The sequence below is a fragment of the Juglans regia genome, chromosome 14 (genome assembly GCF_001411555.2).
Source record: "Juglans regia cultivar Chandler chromosome 14, Walnut 2.0, whole genome shotgun sequence".
Classification (NCBI taxonomy): Eukaryota; Viridiplantae; Streptophyta; class Magnoliopsida; order Fagales; family Juglandaceae; genus Juglans; species Juglans regia.
Window position 1 is genome coordinate 17485061 of NC_049914.1, and position 14630 is coordinate 17499690.

At 35.3% G+C, this 14630-nt stretch overlaps 1 protein-coding gene across 2 annotated transcripts in view; it reads right to left on the minus strand.

The window, feature by feature from the left end:
• Nucleotides 1-242: 242 nt before the first annotated feature.
• The window catches only part of LOC109013990 (structural maintenance of chromosomes protein 3), a 41248-nt gene continuing 26860 nt past the window's right edge, over nt 243-14630 (minus strand). Inside the window, exons 14-30 of one of the 2 annotated variants that reach the window (XM_018996281.2) lie at nt 13713-13885; nt 13538-13637; nt 11608-11744; nt 11220-11421; nt 8829-8916; nt 8602-8751; nt 7989-8140; nt 7686-7877; nt 7359-7542; nt 7212-7282; nt 6955-7106; nt 5436-5604; nt 4818-4964; nt 3983-4078; nt 2209-2383; nt 1155-1346; nt 243-387 (exon numbers count right to left, since the gene is read on the minus strand). In XM_018996281.2, the coding sequence (XP_018851826.1) occupies nt 1156-1346; nt 2209-2383; nt 3983-4078; nt 4818-4964; nt 5436-5604; nt 6955-7106; nt 7212-7282; nt 7359-7542; nt 7686-7877; nt 7989-8140; nt 8602-8751; nt 8829-8916; nt 11220-11421; nt 11608-11744; nt 13538-13637; nt 13713-13885 (2379 nt within the window). In that variant the 3' untranslated portion in view covers nt 243-387; nt 1155. Of the gene's footprint in view, nt 732-1154; nt 1347-2208; nt 2384-3982; nt 4079-4817; nt 4965-5435; nt 5605-6954; nt 7107-7211; nt 7283-7358; nt 7543-7685; nt 7878-7988; nt 8141-8601; nt 8752-8828; nt 8917-11219; nt 11422-11607; nt 11745-13537; nt 13638-13712; nt 13886-14630 lie in introns of both variants that reach the window. The other variant, XM_018996279.2, reaches the window with a different exon arrangement.

Consider the following 14630-nt stretch of genomic DNA (forward strand, 5'->3'; position numbering starts at 1 on the left):
TGTGGCAGTCCTCGTAGAGCAAGCCGTTCTCCGACTCCGTCCAAAAGAAAAAAGGCGCCTGGGCTGTCTTGTAGTTGTTGTACAGGAGAGTATCTGAAGGCACGCATTTGTATTTTTTGGTGATCAGCTTCGAGTAAACAGGTACTCGTGTCTGCACTGCATCTCATTTTCCTGGATGAAGTGTTTACTGTCTGCACTATAATTCTTATTACGACGGGAATGGAGAAAGGTCAACATAAACATAAAACCAAACACCAATTCAGTGTTTTTGCATCCACTGGCTGAATTGTTAAACCTTCAACTTAAATACAGTTCCTGCTTGCAGCGTCCGGAGCAACATTCGTCTAAACGCCACAGGCAGCATCACACAAGTTCTACTAACCACAACTGAACATGAAAAATGGAAAAATTAATAAAAGAGGATAAAGCTATGACAACCATAACTACTAATTTACATTAGAATACTATTAAATCAAGAGCATTCAAATATTTTTCTCCAAATTCTACGACCATTCCAAGGTTTACAACTTCTGGAAGAGTCTGTCCTACACGATTCAGTAGAGTCTTGCTGCTCAACTAGCAAATCTATATCAGAGTTTAAGTGTCTGGAGTGCTTCGACCTGCCCACTGTTTGTCCCTAATATTTCAGCAGCAAAAAGAGACTTTGTAGCTTCCAAATATTGCTTAGCTTCTATACTTCATGGAACTTTGGTGCACCTATGACCATTGACCTACCAACATGCAAGTTTTATATTAAGGGCCACAAACAAACAAACACAACTTAATTATTTTATGACGTGGACACTCGTATGAAACTGGTTTACCCCCAATAAGTTCATTAAATTACTGTACCAGTCAATTCCATGAAAAGAGAAAAGCCAAAACAATCACCCCACAAGCAACAAATAAACATAGCATCGTCATTATTTCTTTTAAGTGTAAATATTGGGTATGTCATCTCATTGAACTCATTTTTTTTTTTTTTTAATGATGAGGAATCCTGAAGATTGTGCAAACACCCCGTCTTTTACCTCATTAAACCTCAGATTTGGATTGAAAGCATTCCACCAAGATCAAGGCCCTTACAACTTGAGTTTCATCTAACTCATTTAAATGGAGAATCAAAAGATTGCAAAATTTAATAGCAGTCAGACCTTAATCAGTATTGTGAGATTGGTCATGCTCGATAAAATCCAGTGCGTCTTCTTTGGAGACAACATTGACACGGCTCACTCTGTTTTTATGTGTCACCCCATATATCTTGTCAGAAACCTTCACAAGCTCTTGCCGAAATGTTGTTGTTATAAATTGAGTATTTGCCATGTCTGCCAGACGACGTATCATATCTACCAAACAAGTGATTTAAGGATCCAGCAGCACAATAGCTTAAAGTAACCGAGTTAGTGGCTAAAATCAAGCTGAAAGAGAGAAGGTACAAAGAGTATGTAAAAACAGTATTTAGTTTCTCTAATATAAATGCATGGCCATATGCCATTATACAGAAGGAATGACAACAATATTGACCAATCACAAGGGAAACTTACTGCAATCAGAAAGTGTGCAGGGTTTAGTTTTTTGCTTTCTAAAGTCAATCTGGTAATCAAATAGCACAAACAGAAACTCAATCAAATGAAGCAACAACTCCATAAAAAAGGAGATAAAAGAGGATAAAACTGAAGGGTACTTTTTTCTCCACAATGATAAAATCTGGAAATCAATTTTGTCCATATTTTTTTAAGTAAGATTTTACTGAAATAAAAAAAAGGTCAAACCAAGTACACCGATTGATGTTCCATTTGCTTTGTTGAAGTGATCCCAAAATTTCTCCTTCAGGTGCACCATAGAAGACAGAATGTAAAAGACCCCATGAGTTATGATACATTTATCTTATGCATACGTAAACCTGATTCCCTGGACACATTTATACACAGCTATGCATTCATGCCAACCCATTAGACACAAGCAAAACTAAACTATTCATACCAAGGAGAACTCTCTACAAAAGAGGCTGAAAGCATTACTCTCCATGGAGGGACCCACAGATTGTATCCTTTTGACCACAAAGCAGAGGAACATAAGCTTCATGGCAGAGTGAAAAGCATATACAAGTTCAAGAGACCAACCATTTGAAAAAAAAAAACAAATTAGAGGGTCTAAACAATTAAATGAGGGAGAGGAGGTATATAGATAACATAATAAGGAGGATACTTCCAACTGCAGTTCGATACTGAGGATCCAATGCTGCATCTATCTCATCAAAAAGATAAAAGGGAGCGGGATCACATCGCTGAATGGCGAATATAAGTGTCAGGGCAACAACAGTTTTCTGGCCCCCCGATAATTGCTTCATTGACTGTGTCTCCCCTTGCCCGGTAAAAGAAACCTGGCAAATCAAAAGGAATCAAAATTTTAAATGATACCTTGCCCATCACATAAACATGAATGAGTTTTTACTTCAACGGTGTTTAACTTCCAACTGTTACAAATGTTGTGCTTCTTAAAAAATAGAAAACCAAAATTGATATAAATCCTTCAGTTGTACTCTTAGACACAATGTGCTACCTTGCATTGTATCTTTCATTTAAAATTAGATACAAACGTATTCAAATAATCCAAATAAATCTTTTTTTTTTCTTCCATCAATCGTATTCAAATAATCCAAATAAATCTTTTTTTTACCATTTGTATTTTTTTAATATGCTCGCTACACAGATACCTAAATTAGGAAAGGAACTTATTAAAGCATAAATTAGAGGGTACCATTGTATCCTAATATTAAATCCTTCAGTTGTATTCTTAGATACAAAGTTGTACTCTTAGATACGATTGTATCTAAGATACAATGGTAAAAAAAAAATATTTATTTGGATTATTTGAATACGATTATAGTCTCAAAAATCTATCTCCAACATTTGCTTAATAAATCATATTGGGCAGAATGTTACACATGGAGCTAATGTCACCCAATAGTCAGTGTTGGTTAAAGCGCCAGGCACACTTAAAGTGCAAATGCCGGCAAAAGCCTAGGACCAAAGCACAATCATGCACCTGATTGAAGTAAGCCGCACATTTTTAAAGATGGATAACAACAAAATGTCCAAGAAATAAATAAAATAAGCTTTTAAAAGCAAGATGGTAATATACTTAGCTTATTAACTCAATTTATTAGGACATTATGCAACATGAAAACAAGTAATAAACTAATTACATAAATTTAAACTAAACGTTTTATTGAATTCTCTTGTGCCTAACTAAATTGGCTATCAAAGTACATTAAAGAGACCACGACCAGAAATTAAAAGCAAGATGGTAATATACTTAGCTTATTAACTCAATTTATTAGGACATTATGCAACATGAAAACAAGTAATAAACTAATTACATAAATTTAAACTAAACGTTTTATTGAATTCTCTTGTGCCTAACTAAATTGGCTATCAAAGTACATGGTTCAATCAAAGTACATTAAAGAGACCACGACCAGAAAAGATCAAGACTTGTAGATATTAAATCCTACGCTAACATAAGCAATCAAATATCAATCCATCTAGAAAGCCAACTAGGACTACATTGGGTTCCAATCATATACAACACATATGACAACACATGGCTCCATGGTACATAAATGATTGTCAATATCAACTAAATACTTAAGAATATGATTTTACATCATTGTATGGGTCTTGAACTGATTATATTTTTCTATTTTTACAGAAAATTACAAAAGTGCGCTCCTATGAGCTTTAAACTCACAGAAAAAGCACCAAAAGGGCATCTTAAAGAGCAGTTTTGTAAATGCACTTTGCTTTTAGCAAGGGAAGTGTTTCAGCATTGGCACTTTAAGCACATTTTTACCAACATTGCCACTAGTTCAAGTATACAGCATGCTTGAAGATTTCACCACTATTTTATTTATTTATGTAATCCATCTATCTACTACTATTTGTCTTGGAAATGGAAATAAATGCAAGAAGATACATGCCTTCACTTTCACACCAATGTATTTTTCGACCCTTCCCTCCAAGTCTGCTTCCCGAGGCCCATCCTCATCGAGATCATCATCACCATGATCACCATCCTATAAGAAATCATAATCATAACAATCGATGTTGAGCACAGTGAATGCCCTCCTTTTGTTATAAGAAAAGGGAAAACCGGGAAAGTGAGTAGATCATAATAGACAAGGTTTCCTTCATTTTCTTATTTTTTTTCTTAGAAAAAGCCAGGGACAAACTAATAACCAAAAAAAACTTTCTTCTCTTCTAAAAAGAAAAGGGAGTAATAATTATGGTGCGGCACGAATCAAGAAAGGTACAACTCTTGTAGCACAGACAACTCTTACAAGAACCCTTTCTAAAACATATCTTCACACATTTTGAAGGTCAATTCTCAGGCCAACAAAATATATGGAAATTTCAAGGAGACAATATAATGAAGCTGGAATGACAATAACTTGTGAAAATGTATCAAATTTACCTGTGCTTAAGAAAGTAGAAAATTTACAAATAAATATATTGCAAAACGAAAGAAAAAAAATACAAAGGTAATAAACAAGATGATAAATAAGCACAATGCATCTGAGTACTGGCTCTTCTGAATTGACTAGTGAGGATCTGGGGTGTTTTGTGTCAGGTAGAGCTCAATCTGAGATGCATGGCATAGCTAAAGCTTGTGAGACTGATAATCAGAAAGCAAGTAGAACCTAGCAGATTTTCTTCCCAGAAGCAGAAAAGTCCAAGGACAACACAACTCTCAATTCCCTAGCACAATGATGGAGTTAATATAAAAGCAGCAAGAGCTGAAAGATGCAAACAAACCTTTTTCTTCATCATAACCAAATGACCATGGCCGCCTTGCACGAGTTCAGAAAAGACTTCTCGGAAGTGCCTAGCAACACCTTTAAAGGTACGTTCTATCGATTCATCCTTCCGCTGATCTAAAACAGATATAAGTTCTCTAATTTTCTGCAGAAGTAAAGAAAAAGCCTATCTTAAATCCACCTACAGAAATAAGCCAAAGAGACGGTAAAGTATACTTGTGATCGTCCAACTTTCAACAAATTCTCTACTCTGTTCCATTATTCCATTACAATAGGTTACACTTTAAGTTTTAACTTTGCTTCAATCTCATATTTCCTTAAAATCTGTTCAAATTAACAGAGTTAATTCACATGCAAAATATGACAAGCTTCTTCAGGCAGGAGCTGGTGGTGGTGGGGGTGGCTCGCTGGCCATGGGAGAAGTGAGATTGGGTAGCAAATTGTTAGATTCGGAGGGGTAGCAGGAGAGGGAAAAATCTTCCTCTTTTTTTGTTTCGTGAGGAGTATTTTTCTCTACTCAAATATCTCATGTCAGCATATTGAGTGTCATTTCTTTACTCAACTCCGTTCACTCAAATTTAAGATATTCATGTGATAGAGTCCCAGAAAAATATACCTCATCACCTGCATCCAGTTCAGCTTGCCTTTTCTGGAGTTCTTCTCGTTGCTCGGTAAAATTTACATATTGGTCAAGTGCTTTCTTGTTTACATGACTGAACTGTTGCAGCTGTTCATTGCACCTGTGCAGCATCTTGTGCAATTCTTTGATACTCCTCCGCTTATACCTATCATTATCATTTTCAAAAGTAATAAAGATGCAAACATGACCAACACCTAGCTGAATGCATACCCCCACACATCCTTAGCACCAACCAATAAACATCATACTCTAATAATGCATACTGCACGCATTTCAAAATATATGGAAGTTTGCAAAACGAACATTTACCAAAACATAACAATCACTGTAAAATGATGTAATAGGGATAAAAAAGTGAGTTCAAATATGAAAGAAGACTGTTCAAATTTGAGAAATGTGAGTTTAAATTTAAAGGTAATATGAAAAGTAAAATGATTTAAGTACATTCATGTTTGGAAAGGAAATGCAAGCTCTCTATTTTTTGGCTCAAGATGATCATAAAAAAATATAAGGTATAATTTAAAAAAGGGGGGCAAATTATGACAACAAACCACTGTTCTTTTTTTATCTTCTGACATTAAGAGCAAAAACTTCATTTTAAAAATTAAGACCCAAGTTTTGTAACATTTGAAATTTAAACCTTTGTCCAATTTTCCATCAATTTATAAACGGAAATTGGAAACGTAAAAAAAACAAAAAGCAGAAAATAATCCAGCACTATGGGGGTGCCAGCTGTCTTGTGGTGGATGGATCCCCTCCCCACTGATCAGGGACATCCAGACCACTCGAAAGAGGGCCTACTGCCAACCCCTCAGGGAGGCTGAAAATGAGGGTGACGGCATGGCCTCACCACCCTTAGGACATAGAAGGTAAATGAAACTCATTGGCCACGTCAACAACTTCCATCAAGAAATTGATGGAAAATCTGCTACAAGGATTGAATTTCAAATGTCAAAGATCTTGGGTCATAAAACACTCAAATTTAAGACACAAGCAATAACATCCAGCTGTAAAGGGAAAACAGGTTGAAATAAAGCCATGATCATTGAAAAATCACTCAAATTTCAAGTTCATCCATAGAAAATCTTGCATATCAAATTGGTCTGTGTTTTCCAAAAAGCTTCATTTCAATTTACATCCCCTAAATGTCTATTGGAGACATGGGATTGGCTGAAACCACTCTTTTTTAAATAATATCGTTCAATTTTGAACATTAAAAAGTTTAGTCATCAAAACAAAAACGCAATTGAAGACTGAATAACAGGACAGTATAATGCAAACATAAACATAGAAAAAAAGCTGCAAAATATATTTTTTGCGCTTTCTATCTTTTATTTTTTTCCTTTCTTTTGGTCTCCATGCATGCTTTTGTTTTGCTGACTAGGTGTTTTTAATTTGACCCAAATCTTAAAGGAGGAAGGTGAAATTTCAATTTTTTTGGTGATCAAATATATACTCAAAAGGAAAAAAAACGGAACAATCACAAGAGTAATACATTTCAAAAGCATCCGATGATAATGGACCCAATTCCCTGATCTTCTTTGAGTACTCTTCTTGTTTAGCAAGAAAAATATTTCTTTTACTTAATAGTTGTTCTAATTCTTTGGCTTCATCCTGAAGTGTTCTCTCATACTCGTCCTCCAACGTCTGCATTGAAAAGTGATCATCTTAGTAACAGCAACAGACACAAGTGATAACCACTTCATAAATAAAACTTGAAACCTTAACCGATAATCAACTTAAGAAGGCAACCTTCAACTTATTCTTTTCATCTTTTTTCATCCGGAGTTGCTTTGTTTGTTCATCAATGCGTTCCGAAACTCCTAAGGAGCAGAGTGTCAGTCAAAACATGAAACACTAAATTAAGATAGGAAATAGGATGAAATTTGAAGCCCTCACTTTTAAGCTGCAGCGTGGCATCTTCGACCAATAGTTTAGCATCACTTAACTCCTGCCTCTTCAATTCAGCTTCGCCAAGCAAAGTATCAGTTTCTGCAGACGATATTATAGCCTCCAACTCTTGCCTCCGCCTCTTAAGGTTAGTCGTTAGATTAGTCTCAAGCTCTGCCTTTCTTGTTTCAGTCTAGTAATTCAAATGCACATAGATAGTAACATAAATCAAAATTCATGCTCCATGTTGACATTAGTAAAGCTGGCCACCAATCAGGGAAAGCACAAAAAGAAAAAATAAATAAATAAGAAATCATTAATATGCATTTTGCTAACCTCAAGACGGTCTGTCTTGCAGGCAATAAGCTTCTCCTTAAGATCTGCAATTTCAGGGTTCAGTCGTGATAAAAGATCTTTTTCTTCAGGCGTCAAGTGATCAATAAGCTCTGTGCCCATTTCAGCCCGTTTCATTGCCATACTAGCTCTAAGCTGATCAATCTGAGTTCGGACATCTGCAAGCGACTTCTCCTACAAAAAATTTACAGGAATCTGATTAAAGTGAACTGAAAATTATGTATGGAAAAACATAAAGTGCCAAACAATGCAAGGCAGATAAAGCAACCAAATGGTCTTAAATACCTTATTTTCAAGAGCTTTAGAAATCAACTGTTTCTGCTTATTGGCATTAGTGATGTCCTGCTTAAGCTGTTCTAATTCTGACTTGTCATGAGAACGCTTGGCATCAGTCTTCTGCTGCTCAGAAACAAGTTCTGTAATCTTTTGATCTATCTGTAAGATTAACTAAGCAAAAACAAAGCATAGAAGATAGGAAATTATCACAATCATGAAGAACACCAACATTGGGAACATCATCTACTGATAGTCAGATTTCCAACTGATTTCAATCATTACCATTTGACAGCTTAAATTTGTGCAGCAATATTTTATGAATACGATGTCTCCAGAAAAATATAAATAAATAAATTACACAATAAACTCCATTAATATTCTTCTTCAACTTTATGGAAACTTGCCACTCCTTATAAACGTAACAGGCATTCAACCATCATCATTAAGAATTCAACCAAGTTTAATCACAACAAGAATATAGGCCATGATATAATAATGCATTGTAACTCATCAAAACTTAAATGGAGTAATAATAGCAATATGCATTAAATCGAAGCCAAGAAAAACAAAGAATAAAATCAATGCAGCTAAAAATAAGAGGAAGTATGTACTAAAAGGATATCTTGAAGCATATTTCTGACTTCTTCCAGCTCCCTTTCCTTCATGTTGATAGATTTTTTGTTTTGCACAATTATATTCATAAACTTCAATTTTGAGCGTCTGTGATCATAAAATCCACCAGTCATACCACCTTTCTTGCTGACTTGATCACCTGTTATAGAATTAATTAAATTGTGAAGACTGACCAAAGTTTGTGCAACACTTTTTACAGAGCATTTCTTAACTAACCTTCCAAAGTTATGCAGTCCAGACCTTCACCACGAGCAACCCTGGTGGCCACATCCAAGTCTCGGCAAATCACTGTCCTAGCAAAAACCTAGGTGATAAAAAAGCAAGGTCAAAGTACGTCCACATATATCACCATATGTTACTCACATGACTGCCTTCAAACCAGTGAGAGAAGCTATCCAGCAAACAATTCTAATGTACTTAGAAAACTTACCCTTTTAGTGAACTCTATAGAATGATATAAAGAAATTAAAACTTCTCAATTATTTAATCTTATTATAAGGATAATGATCATACACAAAACTGTTACCATAGACCATCATCTTTCAATGTACATTTCAGCCAAAAGTGTATGCAACAATCATAAATGATAAATCTCTCTTTATAACTGAAACCTGCCAAGTATTCATTGTATATACATGAGAAATTCCTAATCAGCAACAAAAAAAGATAGAGGGAAATCATTTTTATTTATCGGTAAACAAAAATTTATTGATAATCAAGATAGGCATATATACAAGAGCATAACCTATGCATGATAATCTAGTGATACAAGAAATTCATGAAAGTTCATGCCATTAAAATGAATTATGATCGTCCAATGGAATAAAGTAATAAAAAGGGAAGTTCTAAGCTCATCCACTGACTGCTCACATTCTTCAAAGCTTCGATCATTCCTCTCCCTCCAAACACACCAGCATAGGCATATCGGAACCATATTCCATATTGTTGCAATATGTGAATTGCCCCGAAGGCCACTCCAAAAATCTAGAAGATTGAGCACCCTTCTCAGCATCACCCAAGCTAAACCCTCTTGGCAAAGATCTCATTCCTTAAGGTTGTGGCAATCTCAAAGTGAAGTAGTAGATGATCAATGGACTCCCCACTCTTTTTGCACATGCAACACCAATCCATGACAATGACTCAGCATTTCCTTAAGTTGTCTAAAGTGGAGATATTTCCCAAGGATGCTGTCCATACAAAGAAGGTTGCCTTTAGGGGAACCTTTGTCTTCCAAATACTCTTCCACAGGAATGTAAATCATGAAGACTCAGCCCATTAAAATCTGTAACAGATGCCCGAAAGCATTGATGAAAAAGGTTTTAAGCTCATCCATTGTCTGCTCATGGTCTTCAAAATTTCAATCATTTCTTTCCCACCAAATACACCACACTAAGCACATAGGAGACACCTTCAAAACTGCGGCAATTTCGGGACTGCAATATAACCATCTCCAATTAGCAAAGACAACCCACTCTACCAAGGAAGTTCCACAAGGTTCTAGCAACCTCACAATGGAGTAAGAGGTGGTCTACAGATTCTCCACTCTTTCTTGTCAAGATAGATCAAAGTTTTGTATGAATGGCCGAAATTCCTGGCCTTTGAGTGATCAGTATATTATATAGAAACTTTACAAGAGAACTATACATGGGAAGAAACTAATTATTGAGTGATTCTAGCATTCTTAGCCTTATAAGGAAACTATATATTCTGTACAAGCCTAAGTAACGGAAGTAAAGATTAAATAAGGAAAGAAGAATAGAAGGAAACTATATTGATGATGGACAGCAAAGCTATCCATTGACATTTCTGCACATCCAGCACCAATCAACCACAATGATATGGTGTTTCCTTAAGTTGTCCATAGTGAGGATTATCCAAACGCAGCTGTCCAACCCCAAAAAAGCTGCTTTTAGAGGTGCTTCAATCTGCCAAATATTCTTCCATGGAGAAAGGTTACTATCCAGAGATATAAGAACCTGATAGCTTGAAGGGGCAGTAAACTTCCCTTCATAGAAGGGGTCCAGAGGGTCTTACCTACACCTCCAAGACAAAATCTAGTAGATTATAAGAGTTAAAAAAAATCTGTAAAACTTCCACTTCCCAGTCATGAGTTGCTCTGAAGAAACTAATATTCCACAGAGGGGACACCCATTGGAAGAATCCAATAATTCGACCCGTAAAGCCTGTTGCATTCTTGCTAAATTATATACTATTGGGAAAGCTTCCATGAATGTCCTGTCTCCACAACATAAGTCTTACCAAAATTTAGTCAGAGCCATCACCCACCTTGAATCTAGTGTGGCTAGAAATAGCTCCCCATCCCCTTCTAAAGCATGATAGCTCTTGGATTTCAAGTGACTGAATATTAGGAATGTGATATAGAAAGAAGCTTTGGACAGGATAATATTAAATAAAAAAAAAAAAGATAAACATCATATAAAAAGATTTAACTACATATTCGCACTTCTACATCTGATAGTTATATAAACATTAAATATATATTATATTCCTTTTATAATCTCCATTTCACTCGTGTAACGTGGGTGTACTCAGAAAGAGCATCATACACCATGCATAGCCAAAGTCTATAAGTATGCAAATGCTAACCTGCGCAAATGCTGCAGTGTAATTGGGAGAAAACTTCAATTTCTTCAATAGGGGAACCACATCAGAACTCTGTGGATAAGATACATGAGGAGCTCTCACCCTGTTCAGAGGTATAAAAGTAACTCGTCCCCCTTTCAATGAATTAAGGTGCTTAATTATCTTTGTTGATATTTCATCATTTTCGACCACCACATGAAATAAGCTGTAGAGACAACAAATATGTAAAGATATAAATCAAACATGGAAGAAAACAGAAGCTCATGACACCACTAGCTAGATTAGATGCCCAACTGCATATTACGGTACATGCAGCTCCAAGAAAGAAAGGCCAGAAAAAAAAAAAAAAAACAAACAAACAAACAAACATACAAACAAAGATTGTATATACCTGTTTCCAGCAGTAACTTCGACCGCAGTGAAAAACCTTTCATCACAATCAAGCAACTCAATAATTGGACCAAACACCCCACGAATGTCATACTCTTTGCAGATATATTTAACTGTTTTCAGCCCTCTCCTCACATCCTGTGCATAGATACAGTGTAATTGAAAAAAAATGTAGTAGATACAACACCGCCTTAATGAAGAACTATGTTCCAAATTATTTATCTAACCACTTGGAAGAGTCAAATGAGAGAGAGAGAGAGAGAGAGAGTAATAAAAAAACATAATTACTAAATAATTACACATTAACATTTAGTAGAAAATTACTAAATAATTAGACAAATTAACTAAAAAGCCTTCGCCACTTATTGTGTGCAATTTATGATATCTAAAGCATAAGCATTACAGGAACTCTGGCATTATTTGTCACTTTCTTAATTATGATAATATATCACTTTCAAAATTGAGAAGAAGATGACAAATTTATATTTCATTATATTTTAGGATAAAGGCTAAGATCACTCTTGTCAACCTTCATCCAATTTGAATCATAGTCAACTTTATGGATCTTGTTTCAACTATTTGAAGTCAACTGCTATTATAATACTATCTATTGCCAACAGATTATTTCATGTGGTTCGAGATGGAGATCCATTGTCATTGTAACTTTTGTTTTTATCACAGAGGATCTCAGCAAAATTTCATCAGCTGCAGTTGATGGAAGTTTTCTATCTGGCCTTTCAGTGGTGGCTAAGGAAAAGTCTATCACATGACAAAGTGGTGCCATACGTGCAGAAAGAGCGTGGATTATGTACAAAATCTTTTACTCCATTGTGAGATTGCAATACCTAGTGGAATGATCTTTTTAGTCTAATTGGACTGGCTTGGGCAATGCCGAGAATAATTGTAAATCTCTTTGCATAATATAGCAGCCCACAAATTGAAACACAGTAGAAGAGGATAGTTGTCTAGTGTGGTGCATTTGAAGGGAAATGAATGGTACAAATTTTGCAGATCGAGAGTGGATGATTGAGGAGCTTAGAACTTTCTTTTTCAATACTTCATTCCTTTGGGCAGCTTTTATAGATTTTAATGTGCTAAGCTTCCATGATTCTCTTATTTCTTCTCCTATTTCTATTTTCTAATTAGGTGTCCTCTTGTATGCTTCCTTTGTACTTGGGTCATGCCTTCATTAGATCATTCGTTGATAGTTTGAAATTGTGTAAAATCCAAGTTTCAACACTTTCACATCACTTGACAACTCATAATAACAGAATGGTGTTGTACATATTTGTAGATAGTGAAACAATTGATCCCCTTCTTTTTCACTGTGACGTGACTAGGGACTTACTAATATTGATTTTCTGTTTGTTTGGGATCAAGTGGCTCATGCATCAACAGGTGGTGGAACTATAGCTTGTTGGAAAATTCTGTTTGGAGGTTATTGCAATTAGAAGTTTGGAAGATGATTCTTTTGTGCTTAATGTGTTGAATTTGTCAAGATTGTAATGCTCAAGCCTGTGAATATTGCATAACAGTGATAAGAGTTAAAATCCATATGTTTTATCCCTTGTATGGTTAGTTGGCTCCTCACAACAGCTCCCATTTCTGTAATTTTCTAGATTTTTTTTTTTTTTAATTTTTGTTCTTTTTCTTCTTCTCCCTAGTTGAGTGTTTCATCTTGTATGCTTCATATGAACATAGGTAGCGACCATCTGTGCTTTTGATAGATTGCTTTAGTTATCAAAAATAGAAATTTAAACTTGCAAAATGCATGGTGACTTATCATTCAATACTACTGCAACTGTGCAGATAAAATTTGAGCCAAGATGTACACTTTTGATTGTGTCACTTGTATGTAGGTTTCCCAAGGCATTTTGACAACCATGTTTCACAAACAAGAAAGTAAAACAGCTCAAGATACAATTACTCACACCAGGAGTTGCGTGATCAAGGCTCTTTTCTCCCTTCTCAACTTCTGTTATCAGCTTATCAATTTCTGACGAAAGTTCACTCTCTTTGCCCCATAAGCTCCTACAAAATTAACCACCTTAAACATATTGGAATATTTGAATAGCCTTAATCAATCAAAGGAGCAAAAGACCATACTTCCGCTCATTTTGCAGTTTGTCTCTCTGAACTTTATGATGACTAAACCCTTCACGCGACTGAAAGATAAGGGATTCTATAGCAGCAATTTCAGTTTTGCGACCATCAATGTAGACATCCCGCTCTTTTAACTCACTGTCAAGCCGATGAATTTCATCCTGAAGTTTTTCCTCCTGCAGCCAAAATAAAAGAGAAGACAATAAAACATTTTAAAGTTATCTATGATTGCAAAGTCATCTATAAATTACAAAATATTTCAATGACAGTAATTAATCTAGGAAAGAAACGAACTTGAAAATGAAATACAAGGATATGAAACAATTTGAGAGCTAGAAGGAAGGTGGTATAGAGAAGTCAACTAATAAATCATGTATGACTGATCTCTGTTTCTCTAAACAATAAAAAGCATCATTATCGTAGTCCAAATGACCAAAAGGCAGAAGAACTAGACCACCAGCAATCAGGAAGATGTAGTAATCAAAATTTTAAGGCAATTACACAGAAAATGGAAAATTTCCCATTATAGAAAAATTGCAAATAACCCTACTAACCAATGGGTCAACTTTTGTCTCAGAAAATAAAATGGCAACTTACCACTACTTCTCTGTATTCAACTACTTTAGAAATACGTAATACATTTATAGATGCGAATTATACTAAAGCTATAGAACAGAATAGCAAGCATCACTAAACATTTAAAAGTCTTAAGAGTCTCACTTCTTGATCTAGGGTCTTGGAGAACTACAACATGTTTATACTATCAAACCAAGCAAAAGACTAAAGGGTACATTTCATAGACAAATGGAAAAATAGATGCCAGAAGCCTCATTACAGAGATTATTTAAAGGACAACAGCAGGAATCCAGCTTTGTTGAGTTAGTCTTGCTACAGAGGTTATTTAAAGGACAATAGCATGAA